The sequence below is a fragment of the Corticium candelabrum genome, chromosome 15 (genome assembly GCF_963422355.1).
Source record: "Corticium candelabrum chromosome 15, ooCorCand1.1, whole genome shotgun sequence".
Classification (NCBI taxonomy): domain Eukaryota; kingdom Metazoa; phylum Porifera; class Homoscleromorpha; order Homosclerophorida; family Plakinidae; genus Corticium; species Corticium candelabrum.
This window is the reverse complement of record NC_085099.1, coordinates 6,334,373-6,356,726: the sequence shown is the minus strand read 5'-3', so window position 1 is coordinate 6,356,726 and position 22,354 is coordinate 6,334,373. Positions and strand designations below refer to the sequence as shown.

General features: G+C 41.2%; 1 protein-coding gene across 1 annotated transcript; it reads left to right on the top strand.

Moving 5' to 3' along the window:
- Nucleotides 1-74: 74 nt before the first annotated feature.
- Nucleotides 75-22,354, top strand: LOC134190982 (laminin subunit gamma-1-like). The gene is made up of 24 exons (XM_062659539.1): nucleotides 75-685; nucleotides 4,935-5,195; nucleotides 5,261-5,381; nucleotides 6,005-6,172; nucleotides 6,557-6,706; nucleotides 6,768-6,880; nucleotides 6,942-7,157; nucleotides 7,262-7,402; nucleotides 7,467-7,715; nucleotides 7,777-7,966; nucleotides 11,988-12,131; nucleotides 12,195-12,786; nucleotides 12,848-13,115; nucleotides 13,477-13,599; nucleotides 14,870-15,530; nucleotides 18,610-18,906; nucleotides 18,960-19,085; nucleotides 19,148-19,407; nucleotides 19,464-20,096; nucleotides 20,151-20,431; nucleotides 20,495-20,636; nucleotides 21,558-21,737; nucleotides 21,800-21,956; nucleotides 22,034-22,354. The coding sequence occupies exons 1-24, from the start codon at nucleotides 119-121 to the stop codon at nucleotides 22,162-22,164; spliced, it is 6,171 nt and encodes a 2,056-aa protein (XP_062515523.1). The 5' UTR covers nucleotides 75-118; the 3' UTR covers nucleotides 22,165-22,354.

The window sequence follows — 22,354 nt, the reverse complement described above, 5'->3', positions numbered from 1 at the left end:
GTGCACGTGATGCACGAAAGGGTCTCCACGGCAATGGCGTCCCACGCATATTTGTCTGCCACGGTTCGCTCTGTTATTCACGCTGCAGGACCTCGCTGCATCAGCAGACAGACGAAATATGTACATCGTCGCTCTTCTGGTCGTCGCGACGGCGCTAGGCAAGCATATGACGTCTGCAATTTGTCCACCAGATGTGGGGTGTTTCCCTTCGTCTGGCAACATCGCTTTCGCTCGCACAGCGTATGCTAACTCGACATGCGGGCATCCAGCACATGAATTCGAGATTGCGATGTCGGGAGCGGTCGACTTTTGCAACTCGACCATTGATGCTCAGTCTCACCCGGCCGACCTTGTGAACGACAACGACACAGCGACGTTTTGGTTGTCTGAACTCTTCACTTCGTTCGTTACATTACAACTCAATTTCAGCTTTCCGATGCGGCTAGAGAGGTCGACGTTGACGTTCAGATCGTACAGACCGAGTCGTATGGTGCTAGAGAAGTCGAGTGATTATGGTGTTACGTGGACTGTCTATCAGTACTATGCGTTCCCTTGCCAAAATTTGGATGATGGATTGTTCCGTGGAGTGGCGGTTGGAGAGCGAGGAATGTTGTCAAACCACTCAACGCAGGCGTTCTGTGTGAGAAGTGATTCTATTCCTGGCAATCCTGATCAGTTTGGAACGGTAGGTTTATAACGTGTGTATGCGTGCGTGTGTGTGCAGTAGAGTTTTATAAAAGCAGCTACAACGTAGCATTGGAAATCATTTGCAGGCAATTGGTAATTTGTGGTCACGTGACTATACTGAGGGAACTAAAGATTTTTGTTGGCAAATGCTCTGAATGTTTTGATTAAGTCTACTATTACCCCGTTTACATGATGATAACTAGAGAACCTAGACTCGACTCAGGACGAAACTGAGTCTAAGTGTTTACACGACAATTAAGCCCTGTTTACATGACGTTTTGGAACTCGGGCAGAACTCTCAACCGTGTCACGACAATTTTTTGAGCCGAGTTGGGCCTCAGGCCCATGGAAAACGGCCTCACTTGAATGTCAGGTTGGGCTTCCCCAGTTATGATATAGCTCCGCCCATCATTGACTAGCACGTGCGTGCAGTGCGTGCAGTTAATAGTCGTGGTGGACGATTGTAAGCTCATCTTTATGTGCTTTTCAAATAAATCTCATCTCCCCATATCCCAATGAGTGCTGTCATCTCTTCATCAGTCTATAATATGCTTCTTCATTGAGACCACATGATTGACTCGCACTACAAACCCGATCTGAACAGGGCCGGCCCCAGGTCGAGTTCTGGACACAATTTAGCAGGCCTTGTGTAAATGCTGCTTTATTCAGGCTGAGTTGGGCTCTGACCTGTGGGCACAGCTCACTTTTCAAATGCCAGGTGGAGCTTGGGACACAAGTTAGCTTTGCTCGTCATGCTCAATCATGATTCACGCATACCCAGATACGGCTTTGCTTGCAGTCCAGATCTTGTGCAACTATAGCCGCGTTTATACGAGGCCTGCTAAATTGTGTCTCGGGCCTGGCCCTGTTTGCGTTCACACATCCATAGCCACCATTAGCATCTTAGTTATATGTGCAGAGTCTGAAGTGCGAGTCAATCACTTGGTTTGTAATCATGGCGAGATGCAGAAGTGTACTATGGACTGATGTAGAGGTGACGACACTCATTGGGATATGGAGAGATGAGAGTGAGCAATAGCAGCTCGATGGCATGACAAGGAACGCAAAGGAGTTTGAAGAAATATCTCACGATCTTCTGCCGTGATTATAAGTGCATGCCCATGCTAATCAATGATGGGCAAAGCTATTTCATAAACGAGTTGCAACCCAGCATTCAAAATCGGCCGTACTTGTGCACGTGTGAATGCAGAACAGGTCCTGCCTCGAGACTATATGCCAGGGTTGAGCCCGAGCCACATTTTAACAGGCCTCGTAACTGGGGCTTTAGTTGGCTAGCATGTAGTAAGTAGGGTTCAGACCAGCCTTGTACCCAGGCCCTTATGCATGGCCAGAGAAAGAGGTCTTGGTACACATCGTTTTTACACGAGCGCATAGATTACCCTGAAATTGAAGTAATGTATGTATGCATACAAAATTTACATTGTAACAATGTTTGAAACTACGAGCCGATCGAAGCAGTGCCCAAACCAGTGCTTGTTGCAAATGGATATGGATGGCAAGACAATTGCTGTGCTTAACTGATGAAGCCATTGCACACATGGGTTCCATAGACAGTAAGCCAGTTTTGAAAGATGAGTATTGACTTTGGAGTTGTGGCAGCAATTTACAATAAGCCTTGACCTTAAAGGCTTTGCGTCACATTTCCTTAGTATGTACAGTTAAACAAGAATGGTAGTTGAGAGCAGAACAACTTTCTGTATCCGGTCACGATTGGTAACCAGATTAACAAGTCTTTCTTGTTTTACACTAAAACTACTCACTGCTGCTGTTTTAGCTCTAACACGGTATCGAAAGTGTACTGGACTGCTATATCAAAAGCAGAATCGCTTCCTTCACTAGCTGTGCCATTGTTACTGCACTGCTTCTTAATCGGGTCGAAGTTCCAGACGTCAGTTCAGTATGCGTGCATATATTACCTCGATTTCAGGGTGTACATACACATGCAAGCATTTGAAAACAACTTACCAGGCCTTCTTCTCTAGCTGCAGTGTTCTCCCCAGGATCTTTTGGCAGAGCGGGCCGCTGTGCCTTATTCTAAGCAATTAAGCTTTTAGGTAAAGTAGATCATCCAAATGCCAAGACTTGAGGATCTAAAACTAAGCTTATTAAATTAATTAACTAAGACAGCGGGTGGCATCTAATTGTGCGCAACACTAACACTTTTACACCCACGCATGCAGCCCTGAACCATGCTTTTGCAGCTGGTGTTCACGTGCAAGTTGGTATATGCATATACTGTACATGTCAGCGAAATGCACATGTCATGTCGGCGTCGCAGAGAACTATTGAGTCTCTCTTTACGAGCAACGCTGTCGAAGATAAGAACACCTGCATTGTTGAAAGAAAATGAGTGGCAACTGATGAAGCACAGGACGACTGGAGTAGATTGCCAGTGGCTACCCTCCCATGGCTTCTGTAGTGAGGCAGAAAACGAGACACAGTCATTGCTTGTGCTCTCTTTGTCGAAAGACACCATCTACTAAGCTATTTAGATTAATATCCCATGTAAAACGATCACTTGCAAAGTCTACTAGAGCATGAAAGACGCTCGTGCCATGAATCAGCTGTCCCTAAAGAAGCAACCCGTGCACTGTCGGGCAAGGACAACGAAATTTCTAGAGCTTGACAAAGCTGAGCCTCATTGATCTGTAAAATATTTCTAACTGCCATTGGGCGTGGCATTGAGGAACGCTCACTTCACGGAGTATTCCGCTCTGTCTTTTAAGATTTCTGGGGAGAACACTGAGCTGCTTTTGAGGGCTTGGTTAGTCCAGAATTGATCAGTCTTACTGTCAAATGTCTGTACCTTGTATTTTATAAGTTTATGTTGACTATTTACTTGGTATTATAAATGGTTATAGGACAGCTGTGTTGAGTAAAGATGTTCTTGAAATCAGAGTACTGTACATTCTGTCCAAGCATCTCAATTTTGTCGGGATTTTTGTTTGATTTGATTGGACTTGGTTTTCTCAACTATTGTTTGGACGTGTCAGGTTTAAACCAAGTTACACAATACTAAAATGTGGAAATAAACTGCTAAGACGACCATTATGCAGTCTAAAATTATAAAAGCATGTGTTTGATTGATTAGCGTTGTAAATCATGTAGTTCATGCTAGCATCAGAGTTCAGACTATAGACTATGAATAGCATGACACGTGGCAGTCTAAAACAACAGACTTTGATTTTTATTTCGATGAAGCAGGTGGCTTAGGCAGTCTGGAAGAATTATAATTCTTGATGTTTTGTAGTGTAATAGCATGGTATCACATTATTGTGCTTGTTCATTCTGCACCATTTCTCCAGAATTTGATCACATTTGCTCTGTGTACACATTCTGTTGTTGACAGTTTGGTGACTACTTGTGGAGAAGGCAAAGGCAGAGTCACACTACTGACAGACAGCATAGGGGCTTAGGTAGAGAGTGACATGTTTTACCAACACTATAGTTAATACTGCTAACAACTAACTCTGTTGCTTGATGTAGGAGTTGCTTAGAAGCTATAGTGTTGGGCAAAATGGCAGCATATAGCATTATAGCATACATAATATGTATAGCATAACACTATGTAGCTATATAGTTTGAAATTGCTCAGTTTTAATAGTAGTAATAGTGCATTTGAGTTAATTAGTTATGCTGTAGTACAAAACAATCTTACTGTGTGTACAGGTAGAGCACCACTTATTGTGATGCTGATTGTGAGATCCGTCAATTATTTGTGGCAACGCATCTCCATGTGATTATCATGTGGCCCAAAATTAGTGGTAAAGAGTAAAACATGAAGTCAAAGGCACGTTATAGACAAAAATCAGTGTTTATTCCCTAAACAAGGATGGTAATGGAGGCAACTTTCTCAGTTTTGTCAAGAATTAATTGAGATACAACAGCCAGTTGATCTCCTGGTGCCATGTTGCGTCTATGAATGACTGTATCTTTGGCCAACAATCGTCGAAGGTCTTTATATACATTAGAGTTGATGTAGTTGGTCTAAAATAGCCTACAATAGCTACAGCAAACAATACAGGTGGTAATGCAAGTTGTTCTGATTTAAAAATAAAAATAATGTTAAAAGTGTTTTTATTTCTTGCTAGTGTAAATGTGCATTTATAAAAAGGCCATTGACCAAATCATTTCCAAGGAGTTGGTAGAGAACGTTTTATAATTTCATATATTTTGTTTGGTAGGAGATTTTATTATTAAATGTCATAAATCAAGTCTTTGTGTAGGTTGAATTCAGAGCTGATGAGAGGTTTGGCAATAATGGTTTTGATAACCAGACAATCATTAATCATCTTATTATTACAAATATTCGTGCTCGTTTTCGTGGATTGTATACACTTGGAGATGAACTTGTCGACCAGTCTGAATCTGTTTTACGGAAATACTTCTATTCTGTGACTGAGTGGGTAGTAGAGGGTCATTGCTACTGCAATGGTCACGCTGAAAAGTGTGTACAACGAGGTGGAGAAGCAACACCAGGAGGAAAGGTATGATAATTAATCGTTTGTGTAAGGATGGCGATTTAAGTGTGTGGTATTTGTGTTGAGCATAGGTTTTAAGTGGATGTGAGTGTCAACATAATACAACTGGTGATCATTGTGAAAAGTGTCTTCCTCTGTACAACAACAAGCCATTTGAGAAAGGAAATTCCACTCATTCAAATCCATGCGAACGTTAGTCACGTGAATGGCTGTCCTGTCTATGATGAATTTTATTATTATTACCTCTGCTACTGAATGTATGTTTTACAGTTAGTTTCTTTGTATGTATGTATCTATATTTGTTAACAACATAACTCCAAATGATTAGGATTGATTTTTATGAAATTGTTTCTAGAGGCGGCTCTTGGTCTAATAAAAAAGTGATTTAATTTTGGAGGTGATTGCGATATTAAAGGCAGTTTTGAGGGTCAACCCTACCATACAATTTTTTGACAACTTGTCGGAGGCAGTGCAGCTCCAGATCCTACTTATGCACACTAACAACATTCCCATGAGAAGTAAAAAGGTTGTCCTGTCTCATAACATTTCTAGAGATTGAAGATTTTTGCCGATTAGACCTACCTTTGTGACACCTGTATATTTATTAGTGGATCTCTGTCAAATGTGGCATGCATATTTCTGTAAGGAGTGATACAAAGAAATGAACGACTTGTTGAGAAAGGAATGCTGTCTTACCTGGGATCTTAAATCTGCGCAGTCTAATTGAGAAATTTTTACAAATACAGATTTTTATATTGCTTGTTATTGGGGTGGATGTCTGCTCTCTGAGTTCTCTTGTTTGTTGTCTGTTTTAGTTTGTGAATGTCACGGGCATAGCCTCAATTGTGTGTATAACTCATCAAGAGGATACGGAGTGTGTCAGAACTGCACGCATAATACAAAAGGAGAGATGTGCGAGAGATGTGTATCAACGTTCTATGCTGATCCTGCTAGGAATTTTGACAGTCCCAATGCCTGTGCTGGTAAGTGTTTTTGTTGTGGGCTTGTTTAAGTGGCAGTTAATTTCTGTTGTGGGCTCGTTTAAGTGGCAGTTAATTTCTGTTGTGGGCTCGTTTAAGTGGTAGTTAATTATTAGGGACTTGACTAAACAAAATTGTTACTGATATAGGTTATTGTGAAACTAACCAAAATGTTCATTATGAGCAGCTGTTTACTAACGTGTACGACTGCTAACAAGGAAGACTAAACGGAATTGCTGTGTACTAGCTTGGTCAGTGATTTCATCACCTTGTGAAACATATCTGTATTTATCTGCTTGTAGCATCTTTGTTGGGTAGTATGCACTTTGCATGATTGTGTACGCGATTAATGTCTTTGTCTTATTGTGGCTTTCTAACTGTGTTAAGAGTGCAATTGCTCTGCAAGTGGCTCTTCGTCTATGGAGTGTGATGGCTTGGGAAGTTGTATGTGTAAGAGAAATGTGGAGGGTACGAAATGTACCGAGTGCAAACCAGGATTCTTTAACATGCAAGCTGATAATGTGAATGGCTGTCAAGGTATAAGAGACTGTGTTGTCTTAGTACGAAAAGTGTTGTCACTTTGTTGTTGTCTGTCTAGCATGCAATTGCTCAGTAGCAGGAACACAGGGCGGTAGTACTAGTTGTAATAAAATCGATGGCTCATGTCAGTGCAAGAGTAATGTTTCTGGTTTCTTGTGTGACAGCTGTAAGGTAATGAATGCTTGGGTAGAAGATTAGTGAAAGATTGTGTGGACTGTATTCTTTGAGCTAGGCTGGCTACTATAGTTTGGATGCTCTTAACCCGGCTGGCTGTACTGCTTGTGGCTGCTCTCTATCAACAGCTCTTTCATTGGAATGTCACCAGCTCACAGGCCAATGTAGGTGCAGGCAAGGTCTCACTGGTCGTACCTGCAATGAAACTGAAAGTGGACAGTACATTCCTTACTTGGAAGGATTTGTGTATGAGGCAGAAAGAGCACAGCTGTTTGTAAGTGAATTTGTGCTTTCTTTTTGTTGTGCATGCAGGCATGTGTTGATATTGATGAGTTGTTTTTCTGCTGCTGTGTTCTGACTTTATTTCTCTTTTTGAAGGGTGCAGCTAGTGTTGTTGAAACTGCTTCATTATTTACGGGAACCGGCTTTGCTTGTCTTTCCAAAGCTGGAGATCGTGTGGTGTGGCTTGTGACTGTACCCCCCAGGACAATCAATTACACAATAATAATTCGCTATCGAGTTTGTATACTCTTTGTTTACTTACACGTAGAAAAAGTTACTTTCATGAAATTATATGTATTAGGCCGCTACTAATGTGGACAGTGTTGCAGTGAATGTAACAGGAGGTCCATTGATGGAGCCCTACATATGTCCAGGCTTGTCTTCAATGTTTTCTGGAACATCAATATTGTACACAAGAACATCTTGGCCGACAGCAGCTTTAGGAAGTGGTAGAGCACTGTTTGAGGCCTGTGAGCAGGCAAATCGGAAAATTCAAGTTGAGCTAACGTATCAACCAGATAATATAACAACAGAGTGGTGTATTGATTCTGTATGTACATCTCGTAGCATATAACAGTGATTGTCGTCTCACATTTGTCTATTGTTTATAGCTTGTCTTGATGCCAAATCGTGAACATGTACTACCATTTACTGAGTTGTCACAAGGCTCTCCTCAGCAGCAGGAGACATCAAATTGCTACGTTAATCGAGAATTGGTGTCTTCATATCCTTCTTCTCTCACCCCATCATGTACTCAACACACATTTCTTGCTAATGCCTGGCTCTTCAACGGGACTGTTGGTAAGTTGTATTGTTTAATGCCAAACTATTGCACTTACACTGAGGTAATAAAAATGAAGAATTCATGTCAGTGTGCCTCATTATGGTGCACGATCTGCGTCAAAATTCAAATTCAAAAGCATTTGGCTGACTTGCCGAATGGGTTTGACTTGAGCCAAATGGGTTTTACTTGCCAAATGGGTTTGACTTAATTAAGCCGAATGCATTTGACTTGTCGAATGCGTTTGACTTTCCAAATGGGTTTGACTTGAGCCGAATGTGTTTGACTTGAATTTTGATGCAGATTGTGTGTCATATGCCTCATTTCAGTTGCTTTATAATGACTTTGTGATTATGGGATTTTGATTTGCAAACAGTAATATTTATATTAGTAAAATGAAACAGCATTTAGATAATGAGAAAGCTCTAAATTACATAGACTCTTTAGCCAAACACTCAAGAGATGACTGTGGAAAACCATATTTAGCAGAATTAAAAGGTTACTGGAGAAAAAGAGATTAACTGTCTTGCTTCAAACATCGAATGCCAGAGAAATTCTTAGCAAAATCAAGAGACTTTCTTTTGACAGTAGTTGTAATGGAGCAAGTACCCTTTTACAATAGAGACATTCAAAGTGCTATTCACTAATTTATGTCACTGCAAACTTATAAGACAGACAAACAGAGACAGGCAGGCATACAGACTATTATAGCCAGATTAATAGCCCGTTTACACGAGCACTTGTAAGCGGGCCAGCCCTTGTCAGTCCGGTTTGAAATCTACGTGTAAACGCCCTTCGAGCTGAGCCGAGTCGTGCTGGCCCGGCTCAGCTATAGAATGGTGGGGCCAGCCTGGGCTGACCCAGGCCAGCCTGGGCTGACCCAGGCCAGGTACGTCGTGTAAACGGTATACGTACTGTACCGAGGCCGGGATTAGAGCTGCGCATGCTCATTTCGTTCAACATGGCGTGGAGCGAGCAGGAGATGCTGTGTCTCATCCGCTTATGGAGCGATGATGGTATCCAAGCGTAAATCGAAGATTGTGAAAGGAACAGAGAGGTTTTCGATACATTGGCAGCTGGAATGAGAGATGAAGGCTACGTTCGTACGGGTGTTCAATGCGGAGAGAAAATAAAGAAACTAAAAGCGGATTATAGAAAAATCAAGGATAACAATAATGAAACTGGACAACAACGCCGTTCTACGAGAGTGTTTGAAGCCATGGATGAAATTCTTGGCTGCAGACCTGCCACTTATCCTCCTGTCTTGTTGGATACTCTTGAAGAAGAACTACATGTAGAAGTCGAGGAGGAAGCTTTCAGTTGGTCGACAACAGAACCATCTACGCCAGCAAGTGCTCCAGGAGATGTTACAGCTGAGCTACCTAGTCGTGAAGAAGTTGAGGTGGGCAGCTCACAGTCTGAGAGTTTCCGTGTGCAGAACACAACTACTAAAAGAAAGGACTGAAACGGTGTTACGAGGTTTGTACGGGCGTGACCCAAAAATGAAATACATGACTGACACTCTGATGAAAACAATAAAGGAGGTGAAGGAGGCGGATTCATCACTGTTGATTGAGTTGGAGGAAAAGAGGATGACGTACGAGGACCAAAGGCTAAAAGAGGAACGAGAATACGAGGAACGAAGAAGAATGCAAGAGATGGAATATGAAGATAGAAGGAGAAGGGAGGAAAGAGTGTTTCAACTGCAAATGATGCAGTTGTTGATGGGTGCAGGAAATTGAGGCCAAACACCTTATTTCTCATTCTCAAGCATGCTTCATGATGAGGGATTCCCAGGTCAAAATCAACCAAACTGAACTAGTCAGTAGTTTAGCTATAACGAATAGTTGACACTGTAAACATGTTCTGAGTAGGTCAGTCATTGTGATTTAAGAAACTTCTGACAAGAGCGTCTCTAATTGCAACTGGTCCGGCAACGGTAGCATGTGCACCTGCGGACGCTTGAACGGCTGGCTGTTGTAGTTTGTTTTTATCCCCACTGATCCAATTGTCATCAAGAGATTCCCCATGTATTTCACACAAGTTGTGTAACACGCAACGTGATGGACATTTTTAACATTCATGTCATTCTTCTTCATTAGTCGCCTCCAGCTGGCCTTCAAGCGTCCAAAAACATTCTCAACCACAATTCTAGCTCTAGAAATTTGGTAGTTGAAGTTCCAGCATTGTTCTGTCATGTGATCATTTTCAGGGTAAGGTTTGATGAGCCACTTGAGCAAAGGGTATGCAGAATTTCCGATAAGGAATACTGGTATGGTGCACCCTTCAATTTGTCTGCTTTGTCCATTTAAAATCGTCCCTTCTTCTGCCTTCCTGAATAACGCAGAATGAGCCAACACTCTAGCATCATGCACACTTCCTGGCCAGCCAACATTAATGTCACGAAACAGGTATTGATGGTCAACAACAGCCTGAAGAATAACAGAATACCACCCTTTTCTATTATAATAGTCGGTGTGATTCAACGCAGGTGGGGTAATTGGTATATGACTTCCATCAATGGCTCCTGCACATTGAGAAATATTGAATAACTGCTGGAAGCCATGAACAACTGCTTCCAGTGCATCTCCTGAAGGAAATTGGATCTACACTAGCATCAGTCGACGAACGATGGCCCTACGTGTGTTCTGGACAATAAGACAGACAGACGATCTGGAAATACCAAACAGATGAGCTATGGTGCGGTATTCTACAGTCGTTGCTAAACACCACAAGGTGACAGCAATTCTTTTCTCAAGAGAAATGGAATTTCTCATGTTTGTGTACTCAGGTTCAATGTCTCCTCTCAACTGCTCACATAAGTACAGAAACGTTTCCCTGCACATTCTGAAGTTCTCTCTTCAATCCTGTGAAGTAAAGGTGCGCTGCACTATATTTGACCACCAGTGATCTGACCTGATAAAGGCGTAGCTGCTGGTTATTACTTTACCATCAAGATATTGACAAAGGCTTATCGTTACCTAGTAAAGCTCCAAATGTATCTTTCTGGGGAAGTAACATTAAAAAGGAGAAGTGAGCAGAAGATAGCAAGGAGCACAGCCCTTCAACTCCTTTGCTGCAGCTGGAACAAGCGGCGTCCACTGGCGGTAGACCTACGCCTTCTATGAATACCATATCCTCTCGTAAAAGTCCTGCTAATCTCTTGATTAGACTGTTGTAAGGCCATAGAGAAGAAAACGTGTACAGCGTGACTTCTGTCAATTTGGATGTAGTGCGAGCTATGGCAATCTCTCAAAAGCTAAAGCACGCTAAAATCACGCCCATCAGGCCCACTTTATCAAATGTGTCGTGTAAACGTGGGCTGGCACACTGAGCAGGCACGGCTCGGCTCAGCTCACCTCGGCACACGTGCCGTGCTGTGCCCGTGTAAACACGGTATTAATCATCAAAACGTAGTAAGTACTAAGTATAATTTGAAAGCTTCAGAATCGTAATATTGTTGTTGTATTACTTTACGTGGTAGTTTCTCTTTTAGTTGCTCATGGTGTAAATGCTTGATTTAAAGGGAAAATATATGTATTGACAGACAGACAAGCAGGCAGGCAGGCAGGCAGGCAGGCAGGCAGACAGACAGACACACAGACAGAGACAAATGAACAGACAGACAAACAGACGGGTCAAGCGGGAAGATAATGACCAGAAATGATGTTAAAATGGGCGGTACTTTATGAATATTAAGGGCTGGATGAACACATCAAACTCTGCTTTGTGACAAAAAATGCAAGGCACAAGAGTAGCCATTGAATTTGAATTTTCTAACTGCTTTACAGTTTGACAGCCTGTGATACAGATAATGCACTTGAATTACAGCGTAGGTTTTGCAAATGTAGTGCCACTTCGGTACTAAATATATGTAATAGACAACTTTTGTATATTTTCATTAATTCTGCTGTGATTGAAAACTATCAAAGGCTACCTTATTGTAGTACCAAGTGCAAGCACAACAGCTTTTGCAGCAAATAAAATGTAGCGTGGCACTGTTGTACTGCATTGGACTTGTGTTTCTTTAATGCGATATAGATTGCCAGTGTCATGATGAAGGATCAATGTCAAGTATGTGCCAGTCACTTGGAGGTGATTGTCTTTGCCGAAGCAATGTTATAGGCAGATCGTGCTCTGACTGTGCATATAGCTACTTTAATCTAAGTCCATCCGGCTGTCAAGGTATTTTGTGTTAGTCAAGTTGCAATGTGGTATCATATAATGTTTGTACTGCTTGCAATGTAGAATGTGGCTGCTCTTCTCTGGGGAGTGTTGAAAGTCATTGTAATGTATCTACTGGCGAATGTGTGTGTCGACCGTTTACGATTGGAGTCAAATGTGACTCTTGTGCAAGTAACTACTTCAACCTGTCAAGCTGCAGAGAGTGCGGTTGTCATCCCAACTACTCTCGGTCACTTCAGTGTGACAGTGAAGGAGTGTGTCAGTGCGAGAACGCTGTTGGTGGTGATAAGTGTGATGAGGGTTGTTTGCCATCGTTCTTCAATTTAAGTGACACTGGATGCAGCGGTTGTAGCTGTGATGCAGTGGGCAGCACCAATGCATCATGTGATGTCACATCTGGCCAGTGCTCTTGTCGAAGTGGTGCTACTGGAGTAACTTGTGATATGTGTCAGGATGGATTCTTTGATTTTAGCTTAGATAACAATGAGGCTTGCCTCACCTGTTTTTGTTATGGTCACTCAACTCAATGTTTGTCTGCAACAGGGTTCAGTCTTGCTGAGATCAAAGATGATTTCGAAGATGGTAATGCTAATGGCTGGACAGGGGTTGATTTATCAGGGTCTTCTTCTCCAGTTATTCCCACTTTGGACTTGGAGTAAGTTTTCTATAGCCAATTAGTAGTCATATTATGCTGTCATGTTTCTTTTTTTTATAAGTCCTATGTTGCAAAATCGATTTGTCCTGCAAGGCTTTCGTTTCAATTCATTTGGATATTTCAGTGCTTCTAAGAGATTTTTGGGCAATAAACGATTGTCTTATGCGCAGACACTTAGCTTTGATCTTCGTTTGGTATCACTTCTCCCAGAGATAACAATGGCAATGAGTATGAGGGATGGAGATGTAGTCATAAAAGGGCGTTCATTGCAAACACGTATTGTAGCAAGCTTGCCACATACTCCTACTGCACAGTTTCACAGATTTAAGGTTTGTAGTTTTCTGTATTTATGTTTCTTGTTTATATATATATATATATATATATATATATATATATATATATATATATATATATGTATATATATACGTATATATATATATGTATATATATGTATATATATATATATATATATATATATATATATATAGTGTGTGTGTGTGTGTGTGTGTGTGTGTGTGTGTGTGTGTGTGTGTGTGTGTGTGTGTGTGTGTGTGTGTGTGCACGTGCACGCATGTGCACACATGCGTATATCTTATGTGCCTAGGTATGTGTGGTTGTGGGTATATTTGTGCTAGTTTATGGGCTTGTTCTTGTATGTGTTGTGTCACCTGTTGACTGTATTGTTTTTAGGTGCAACTGGTGGAGACTAATTTTTACTGGGGTGATATGAATAGTCGACAGGTGACAGTGAAAGAAATGTTTGATGCTCTACTTGACATCGAGTATCTTTGGATACGTGGCAACTATGGACAAGTAGGGGAACACTATCGTTTTTCTTTGTTGTCAGAGCTTGTGCATGATGTTCAGGATGATTATTAGCACTCAAAATAGAGAGATAGAGATAGAGTAGATGTAGATAGAGCAGTTAACTTTTTGCAGGCATGCTAATTGCATGCCATACAGTTGTGTGGACATAGGGTAACAGTCAGGACTACACACTATAAGATAATCGTTCACACTCGTATTTATATGGGATCCTGTACTGGAGGTGCAAGCAAATTAAGAATGATCTGCACAAAGTAACTTCTTCTTCCTGTTGGAGAAGAAGAGGCATCATGTAGAAAATTATTGGTTTGATTCATCACAGACTCGTATAGCTATTATGTTGACATAGCACGTACAGTAATGCATGATCACATTAGGTAATGGTGTAAAGTATACTTTCTTAAGTCAGTTGCTAAAAGTAGCTACATTTATATATTCAAGTTTTGAGTAACAGGTAGACTTGTTACCATATTTATTCTGTGGGGATGGTAGTGCCAGGTTCCAGCCTTTTGTGCATTTAGTAGGTTTCTTGAAACCATTGAAAAGTGATTCTTATGAAGTTCCTGTTTCAAACTCATAGGTATGCAACACTTGCAGTTGTTATTTTTATGATATAAGAACAAGGTAGTTGATGTGGTAGGCTTAAATTATGCAGACTGCTAGGCAACAGGCAACTCATAATGATTGCATGACATCAAAGTCAAATATACAGTGGATTTCAGATTTACCAATTTTGGGTTTAATTAACAACATTTTGGTTTTAATGACAAGTCCTTTGCAAGGAGTACACGTATTGTTGTTCTCTGTGTACTAACTATTGATTTAATAATGACTTTGGATCTGACGACAACTTTTTTTTGCAAGTACCTATTGTTGTTCATGCTGTATATGTTCCATCAAATACAAGGACTTTGTTGTGGTGAAGATGTCATGTTAGAGATTGCCAAGAAAAGTAGAACTAGCAGTACCTCAGATTTTACAACACCATTGATTTAATGGCATGTTTTTGCAGATATTGAAGTGTTATTAAATCTAAGCTTTATTAGTAAGAAATTTAGTGTGTTGTTAATGACACATTTGAAGTTATGTTTGCTAGATTATGCTATGCATAAAGATTGTTGTAAGTTGTAACTAAGCAGGTGTGTGTGTGTGTGTGTGTGTGTGTGTGTGTGTGTGTGTGTGTGTGTGTGTGTGTGCACGCACGCACACACACACACACGTTTGCAATTAGGTTACAGAAACATTAATTTGTTTTTAGACTACAGCCGATCCTTATATTGATAACATTGTACTTGGAATTGCTGTGCAAAATGTAACTGAGCTATCTAATGTGGAGAATTGTACATGCCCAGAAGGTCACACTGGCTTGTCTTGTGAACAATGTCAGTCAGGCTACAAACGAGCTGTTGTTAATGGCACAGTTTATGAGCGTTGTGTGCTTTGTGAATGCAACCAACATGCAACTATTTGTGCTGTCGACACAGGAGTTTGTCAAAGCTGCAGTGACAACACTGATGGAGACTTTTGTCAGCATTGTGTTCCAGGGTATTTTGGAAATGCTACACAAGGAAAAGCTGATGATTGTCAAAAATGTCCATGTCCTCTGACTGATACATCTAATCAGTTTAGTCCAACATGCTTTCTTGATTTGGATGGATTGGCTACATGTGATTCGTGTCGTGTGGGTCATGTTGGACGACGATGTGAGAGCTGTGATGACGGATACTATGGACAACCTGAGATTGCTGGCGGAAGTTGTCAGGTGTGTCAATGTAGCAACAATATCAATCTGAATGAGAGTGGCAACTGCAACACAACAACAGGAGAATGTTTGAAGTGTGTCAACAACACTGGTGGATTTTTGTGTGAAAGATGTTCAGATGGTTACTTTGGTAATGCATTGAACGACAGCTGCCAAGGTCAGTTGGTAGTCTGTAAGGTAATCTGTTGATTGATGATGTATATTAGTTGTCTGTTTGTCTAGTTGTTTTACTTCTATTTTCTGGCATGAAGCTTCTATTTATTAGTGTATAAACATAGTTTGTAACTATTAGATGTTGACATGGTGATGATTATGGTAATAATTATGGTAATAATTATGGCAGTTTAGTTGTTGGAGTTTGATTCATTTTCTGTGATAGCTAGGGTATCTGCATCTATACAATGTTCACACCATTAGCAATTATGAAACATATGACATTGTCAAAACTCACAAGTTTGTATGTTGGTAGTCCAACAGTGGCTGCTATTGAAGAAATGAATAGTGGTTGTTACTCTGTTGCATTACTTATAACTGACTAAATCAGGCATTAATAAAATGACTACTCTAAATCAAGTGTATTTCGAAGTCACTGTAATTTCGTAAGGACTGACCAGTTTCCTAAATTTAATTGCTTCCTAATTTTTCTAGAAATCAGCAAATTATTTATACATGCTCATATGCTATACAGATATTGTATGTACTAGTACTCATGGTTTGCACACTCCAGTGTTTGCTTTCTCACACATCACAGCAAACTCATGATTAACCTCCTTGTTCGGGTCTGGCAAAAACGGCATTATAGGAGCCTTGAACTGAGGATTCTTGCTTTTGAGCCACATGATCAGTGACATGCTTTGTGGGAGTTTGCTCACGTGGGGATTTACGTCGTTTTCAGACATACGTATGACTTATACATGCGTGCGACATACTACGCACTACTGCAGCAGTATGGTACTGCCTTTTGGCAGGTTCCAAAATTAAATCGCTTCTGAAATAGACACTTGCTCAATTTTTGAATTAGTTTTGCTTTCGAAATATACTTGATTACAGTATATAGAAATCAATTCTAACGATAAAACCTTCACTTGGACAGAAACTTCAAGAAGTACCAAATACTGCTGTCTACAACAAATTTCTAAGATTACACCATTATTGTGTTGATTTGATTTGATACTGTTCTCAAATAGAGACTACAGCTGAATTGGAGCAAGGCAATTCTCGATTGACGTTGTGAGATTGCAGCACTGTAGTTTAATATCAAAGTTGTACTGTACTTTAGGAGCATTGTGGAGGCTGCTTTCAAGTATAGGCTGCCCATGGTTAGAAGTCACAGTTTGAAGCTGTTGCTAGAAATAGGAGCTGCATTCTCTGTGTGAAGAGATACTGTAGGTTCCAGACTTATTTAACATACCGTATTCGCCCGTAATAACGCCCATACCGAAATAACGCCCATGCCCGTATATACGCCTATGTGTGACAGGTCAGAACTTTCAGCCCAAAAAAATGCCCATGCCCAACTATACGCCCATGCCCAACTATACGCCCATGCCCAAGTATAAGCCCAGGATACGCATGCGCAGACAAAACAAAATGGATTCACAGAACATTTGTCTCCGTCTGTGTGCGTTTGATGAACTGGTGTCGGTGTTGAGTGAGAGTGCTTGCCGCTAGACTCATGTCTTCGTTGCAATTACTGACCCTGATGCTCTTGACAGGCTTCAGGCCGACCACGTGTGTATAGTAGTTTCTGCGTGTATATTGATGCTGAATGGATACCAGTACCTTTGATCTTGCAAATGGATAATTGCAAGCATTTGTGGTATTTCTGTCTTCAAGTATTTAGATGATGACTGGCCAAACGACAGCATTTGTGACCATGTATATGCCTAGGACCAAAATAACACCCATGCCCTAGTATATGCCCAGAAAAAAGTGTTTCTTTTCTATACACCCAGGGCGTTATTACGGGCGAATATGGTACAGTGTGAAATTTCATTTGTTTTTATTGTTTGGAGGTGCGAAATTGACACTTGTGGAGCAGGTGAGCACAGTGATGTAGGCTTCTTAAAAGGAAAGTCTATAGTCATACAAATGATGATTACTTGGCTGACTTACTGTCTTGAATTGGTAGTTATACCCCGTTTACAAGAGCACGCATAGCAAGCCGAGCTGAGCTGAGTCGCGCCAGCTCATGCCAGCCCAGTATTCCAGCCCGCGTTTACACGCAACACACTGTAGAAGGAAGCAAATGCCTGGTATTTGAGCTTGCTTGACATAGCTTACGTTAGCTCACGTTTGCAATGGACAGAAGCCAAGCTGCTCGCGTTTTTTCTCTATGGCTTTACAACAGTCATATCGAGAATGTGTAGGACATATACGAGACGTCGTAGGTCTATTGCCAGGCGACTGTTGCGCGCATGCGGCAATGGAGTTCAAAAGCTAAACTTCTTGGTTGTTCTATAATTGGATAAGACACAGAACAGAGTCTCTGTCTCGCTCCATGCTATTTGTACCATGTTCGCCTGGAAGTATGACGCGGCAGAAAGGGGTCTGGCTACGCGAGATTACCAAATGAGCATGCGAGGCTTGTTTTTCAGCATGCTATGCGTTTACACGATGTACTTGACCCGAGCCAGCTCCGGGCTGGCCCGGCTAGAAATACCGAGCCGAGCTGGCATGGCTCGGCCTGCGTTTACACGTACCATAGAAACCGAGCCAGCACAGCGTGATGGCTTGCTTACTAATGCTCATGTAAACGTGCTATTAGTCTATATTACTGAAAGAGCCACAGGTAGCAACAGAACTGCATACGTCTTATGTAACGCTGTCAGCACAGTATTTAGGAAATTTAGTGTTGTCTGCTTGTAGAGTATACTTTAGTGAATAGAGATATTATAATTATTTATAGTTATATGACTATGTTGCTATCTCTTTGTATACAGTATCTTTGTTACTATGTAAGTTGTAATACTGCTGGTACTAAAATTTGTCAGAGTTTGTTTTTGTAGATGATTGCTTGATGCATATTGGTTCAAGCATGAATTAAACTATATTTTACTTAATGAATATTATGAAATTGTACTTTTTGTCATTGTGTTGTTGCTAGTGTTGACGTTATATCTGTTGTTTATGTGTTATTGTAAATGTTTGATTTCTAGTTGCATTGAATTTATTTGCAAGTGATTGGAAGTTTGAAATTATATTAGTCTATGAATTCATTTTATAATTTTGTGCAGGTTGTAGCTGTAACTTGACTGGCTCTGTGAACAACATTTGTGATCAAGTGACAGGGAAATGTCAGTGCCGACCAGGAGTGATTGGAATCAAGTGCGATCGATGTGCTCCTCTCCACTTTGGATATGACAGTGGTGCTGGTTGTCATTCATGTAACTGTAGTGTTCTGGGATCACAGAATAGTACATGTGACTTAGTCAGTGGACGGTGTTACTGTAAGAATGGAGTTGATGTCACTGATAGGAAATGTGCTACATGCCAAAATGGGTTCTATAACCTTTCATCAGCTGGTTGTCAAGGTAACTATGGTTTGGACATTATTGATGTGTATGTAATCAATTATTGAATCTAGCATGTGACTGCAACACTACCAATAGCCTTGGTGGATCAGCGGTGTGTAACAAGGTGACTGGGCAATGTCTTTGTCGTGTTGGCGTGGTTGGACGCACTTGCACTGAATGTACTCCAGGTTTTTTTGGTAAGTCTTATCTTTATTGTTCTGTAAGGCTTCATCAAATTTAAGTAGTTGTGCATTGTTAGGTGCACCTCCCAACTGCATTGGCTGTGGAGAGTGCTATGACAATTGGACTCGTCTTATCGATGAAGTGATGTCATCTATTGATAAGGAAGATGTTCGTCTTGCAGACCTTCTGCATGAGCATTATGACAATGTTAGTCCTGAACAACTTCAGTTGAATATTACTGCTCTTCAAAGGGTGCTTGATAGCATCAGCAACTTTAGCATTGATACGATGTCTCTAAATGCTTCGGTATCTCAACTTCGTGCTAGCCTAGATGCTGTAAGTGTTAAAGACTTTACATGTTTGCCTCTTTTTATTATTTTGTGGTCTGTAAGGTTGCAACCAATTTGGAGCTAAATGAGAAGTTACGTGACGTAATAACTGAAATGCTTTTAGCTACAGAAAAGAGCTTGAATCGAACTGGCATGTTTGACAGAACCGTAATGGTTGAACATGGAGTGTACCGAACTGCGGAGGAGATTGAAAGTCAAACTGAGTCATTTAATAGGACGGCATATTCTGCACTGACTGCTGCTGGAGTACACTTGAAACAAATTGAAGCATTTGATTCGACCATCCGGAGTTATAAGAATCGTTCAAATGAGGCCTTGCAATTGGTAATGAAGGCAAAAGAGGGGCTTGAAGCAGCTAGTAATGACACAAATACTGTCAATATTATTGAAGCAGATTTTACCTCTGTATATGAGAACAACACGCAACGACTCAATTCTCTCACAGCTGAACGGAACTCACTCAATTCCAGCTTTCGTTTGTATCTTGGACGGAGCCAGAATGCAACAGTGCAGGTAGCCGCTTCTAGTGTAGTTGCTAGAATGGCGTACCAGGTAGCACAAGCATCAGTGAAGGCTGCAAGCAAGGACAAAGCAGACGCAGACCAATTGCTTGTAGATTCAACCACACTAATGGACCAGGCTAGCTCTGTGTACAACAATGCAACTGTCTTGAAGGTATGGTGTAGTATTTGGCCATTGCACTGTTGCCAACTTTGTCACTTTTTATAGGCTGAAGCCACAAGAGTCAATTCAACTGCTATTCAAACTCTGTCTGACTTGACATCCATCAGAGATGATGTTGCTAAGACTGCAACAACTCTAACAGAAGCCAATACAACAGCTTTTAATGTGTTGGGACTGTCCTTACCTCCACTGTCTCAGACGAAGAACATCTCACGTCAGATTAATGAATCAATCGTTCCCCAAGCTGAGATCAATGCAACTATAGGCCAGTCACAAGAGAGCAAAAAGCAAGCTTTGGAAGTGGTTCAAGTTGCCGAGGAAGCTCAGTATTGATTGACAATCACCACAATGTTTGAATTGAATTTGACGAATTTATTGTGTATTGATAGGAATGTGAGTCAAGGGGCTGCAGACTTTATTGCTCGTATTGAAGAGGCATTGAGCCAAGCGTCTACAGCGAGGCAAGATGCTCAGCAAACTATTGACAACACCAAGTTTATTGTAACTGCTGTAGAAACGGCTCTAGAAAAGGTAGCAGTTACATTCACTTACGTGTAGAACACACATGCACACACACACACACACACACACACACACACACACACACACACACACACACACACACACACACACACAGGACATGACATGAATACAGCTGCCAGGTATCTGGTCACACCGCCCCACATAGGGAGCTGCCGCATCAGCAACTTTGCCACCCCATATTCTGGGGAACAAAGGTAAAAAAGTTAAAAAAGTTTGAAGCAATAGATGTAACGTTTGTAATAAACTACAGTTCCCTCCTGTCTCTTCTCCTGCCACGCTGCCACCCTCGTCAGTCATTCATGCTCTCGCCTTCACTATCCATCCATCTTCTTGTCTTTATCAGCCATCTACACTTTTGTTCTCATCAGTCATCTATGCTCTCGTCTACACCATTCATCCATTGTAAAACAATTCAGCCATCCATGCTCAATATCGCATACCACCAATGTTGATCGAAAATTATTGCTTAGATCTCTGAACCACCACCATTGTTCTATGTGCAAAATGAGATAGCAATTGAGAGGGATGCAAGTCCTCTGCAGTTGTACAAAAGGTTTGATGTGAGTGATGCCATCAAACTGACGTCTTGGACTCACGATCAAGATTGGTCCCCTTCTGTAGGGCCCTTTATGTGTGCCTAGCTCCTCATCGTATCTGGCACCCAATAGGTGGTTAGAGTTAGAGGAGACCGGATGAAGACAAACAGCAACAGAGCACAACGTACTCTGGGTGCCGCCACACACACACAGACACAGACACAGACACACACACACACACACACACACACACACACACACACACACACACACACACACACACACACACACACATGCACACATACTTTACTGACTCTTATATATTGTTGAAATGAAGTAAACAATGTAACAAGCAAGTTTTCTTGTACTTCAGGCTAAAAATGATAGTAGTGATACAACAGCAGCAGCTCAACAAGCCAAAGATGCAGCTGATAGTGCCATTGACACTTTGTCGAGAGTAGAAAGGTGTCGGACTGTTTCCTTAGATACACTTCGATCTACCGAACAAAAGTCATTACACAACTGTCAAGTAGTTGGTCTTAATGTACTGGAAGTATGCCATCATTGTGTGACCAGATGTATCACAGTCGTGTGAACTGCTGTTTTTCATTGTAGAACTCTACATCCTATGCTCAAGCTGCTAATACATTGACTGCTAATTCTTCTGCTACAGTAGCTGCTGCTGACTTAACAACAGTCACACAACTGAGACAAGAAATTGAAGATATAAATGAACAAGCAAGAAACAACACACAAGTTGAACTTCTAACGAGTGAGTTGTTAGCAGCCGCATTTGTTGTGTGTATTTGTATGATTGTGTGATTTTGCAACAAACTTGTTGCTGTGAAGGTCTGCTTAGTGAGTATATGATGGCTAGGACTACTGTTGAAAATCAGCAAGGAACACTGAATGCACTGAAGAACGAAATGGATGATTTGCTCCATCGAATCGAGACCACGTGCAAGGCAGACAGTTGCTGATTAATTCGTTAGTTATTAGAAAATGGAATGGACAACTGACTTCATCCCATTGAAAATTTCTTATTAATTAATTAATTAGTAAGGGACGAGATTGCTTGACGAGATTGCTTGATTGGGGTTCTAAGATTACTGGCTAGACAATAGACACCTCGGTGTCCATAGAACTGTTAACAAACATGCTCAAACGAAA

Coding starts and splice junctions, on each gene's coding strand:
- LOC134190982 (XM_062659539.1), top strand. CDS start 119: ATGTACATCGTCGCTCTTCTGGTCGTCGCGACGGCGCTAGGCAAGCAT. Junction 13,600..14,869: donor TACGTGGCAACTATGGACAA/GTAGGGGAACAC, acceptor ATTTGTTTTTAG/ACTACAGCCGATCCTTATAT. Junction 20,637..21,557: donor TAGAAACGGCTCTAGAAAAG/GTAGCAGTTACA, acceptor CTTGTACTTCAG/GCTAAAAATGATAGTAGTGA.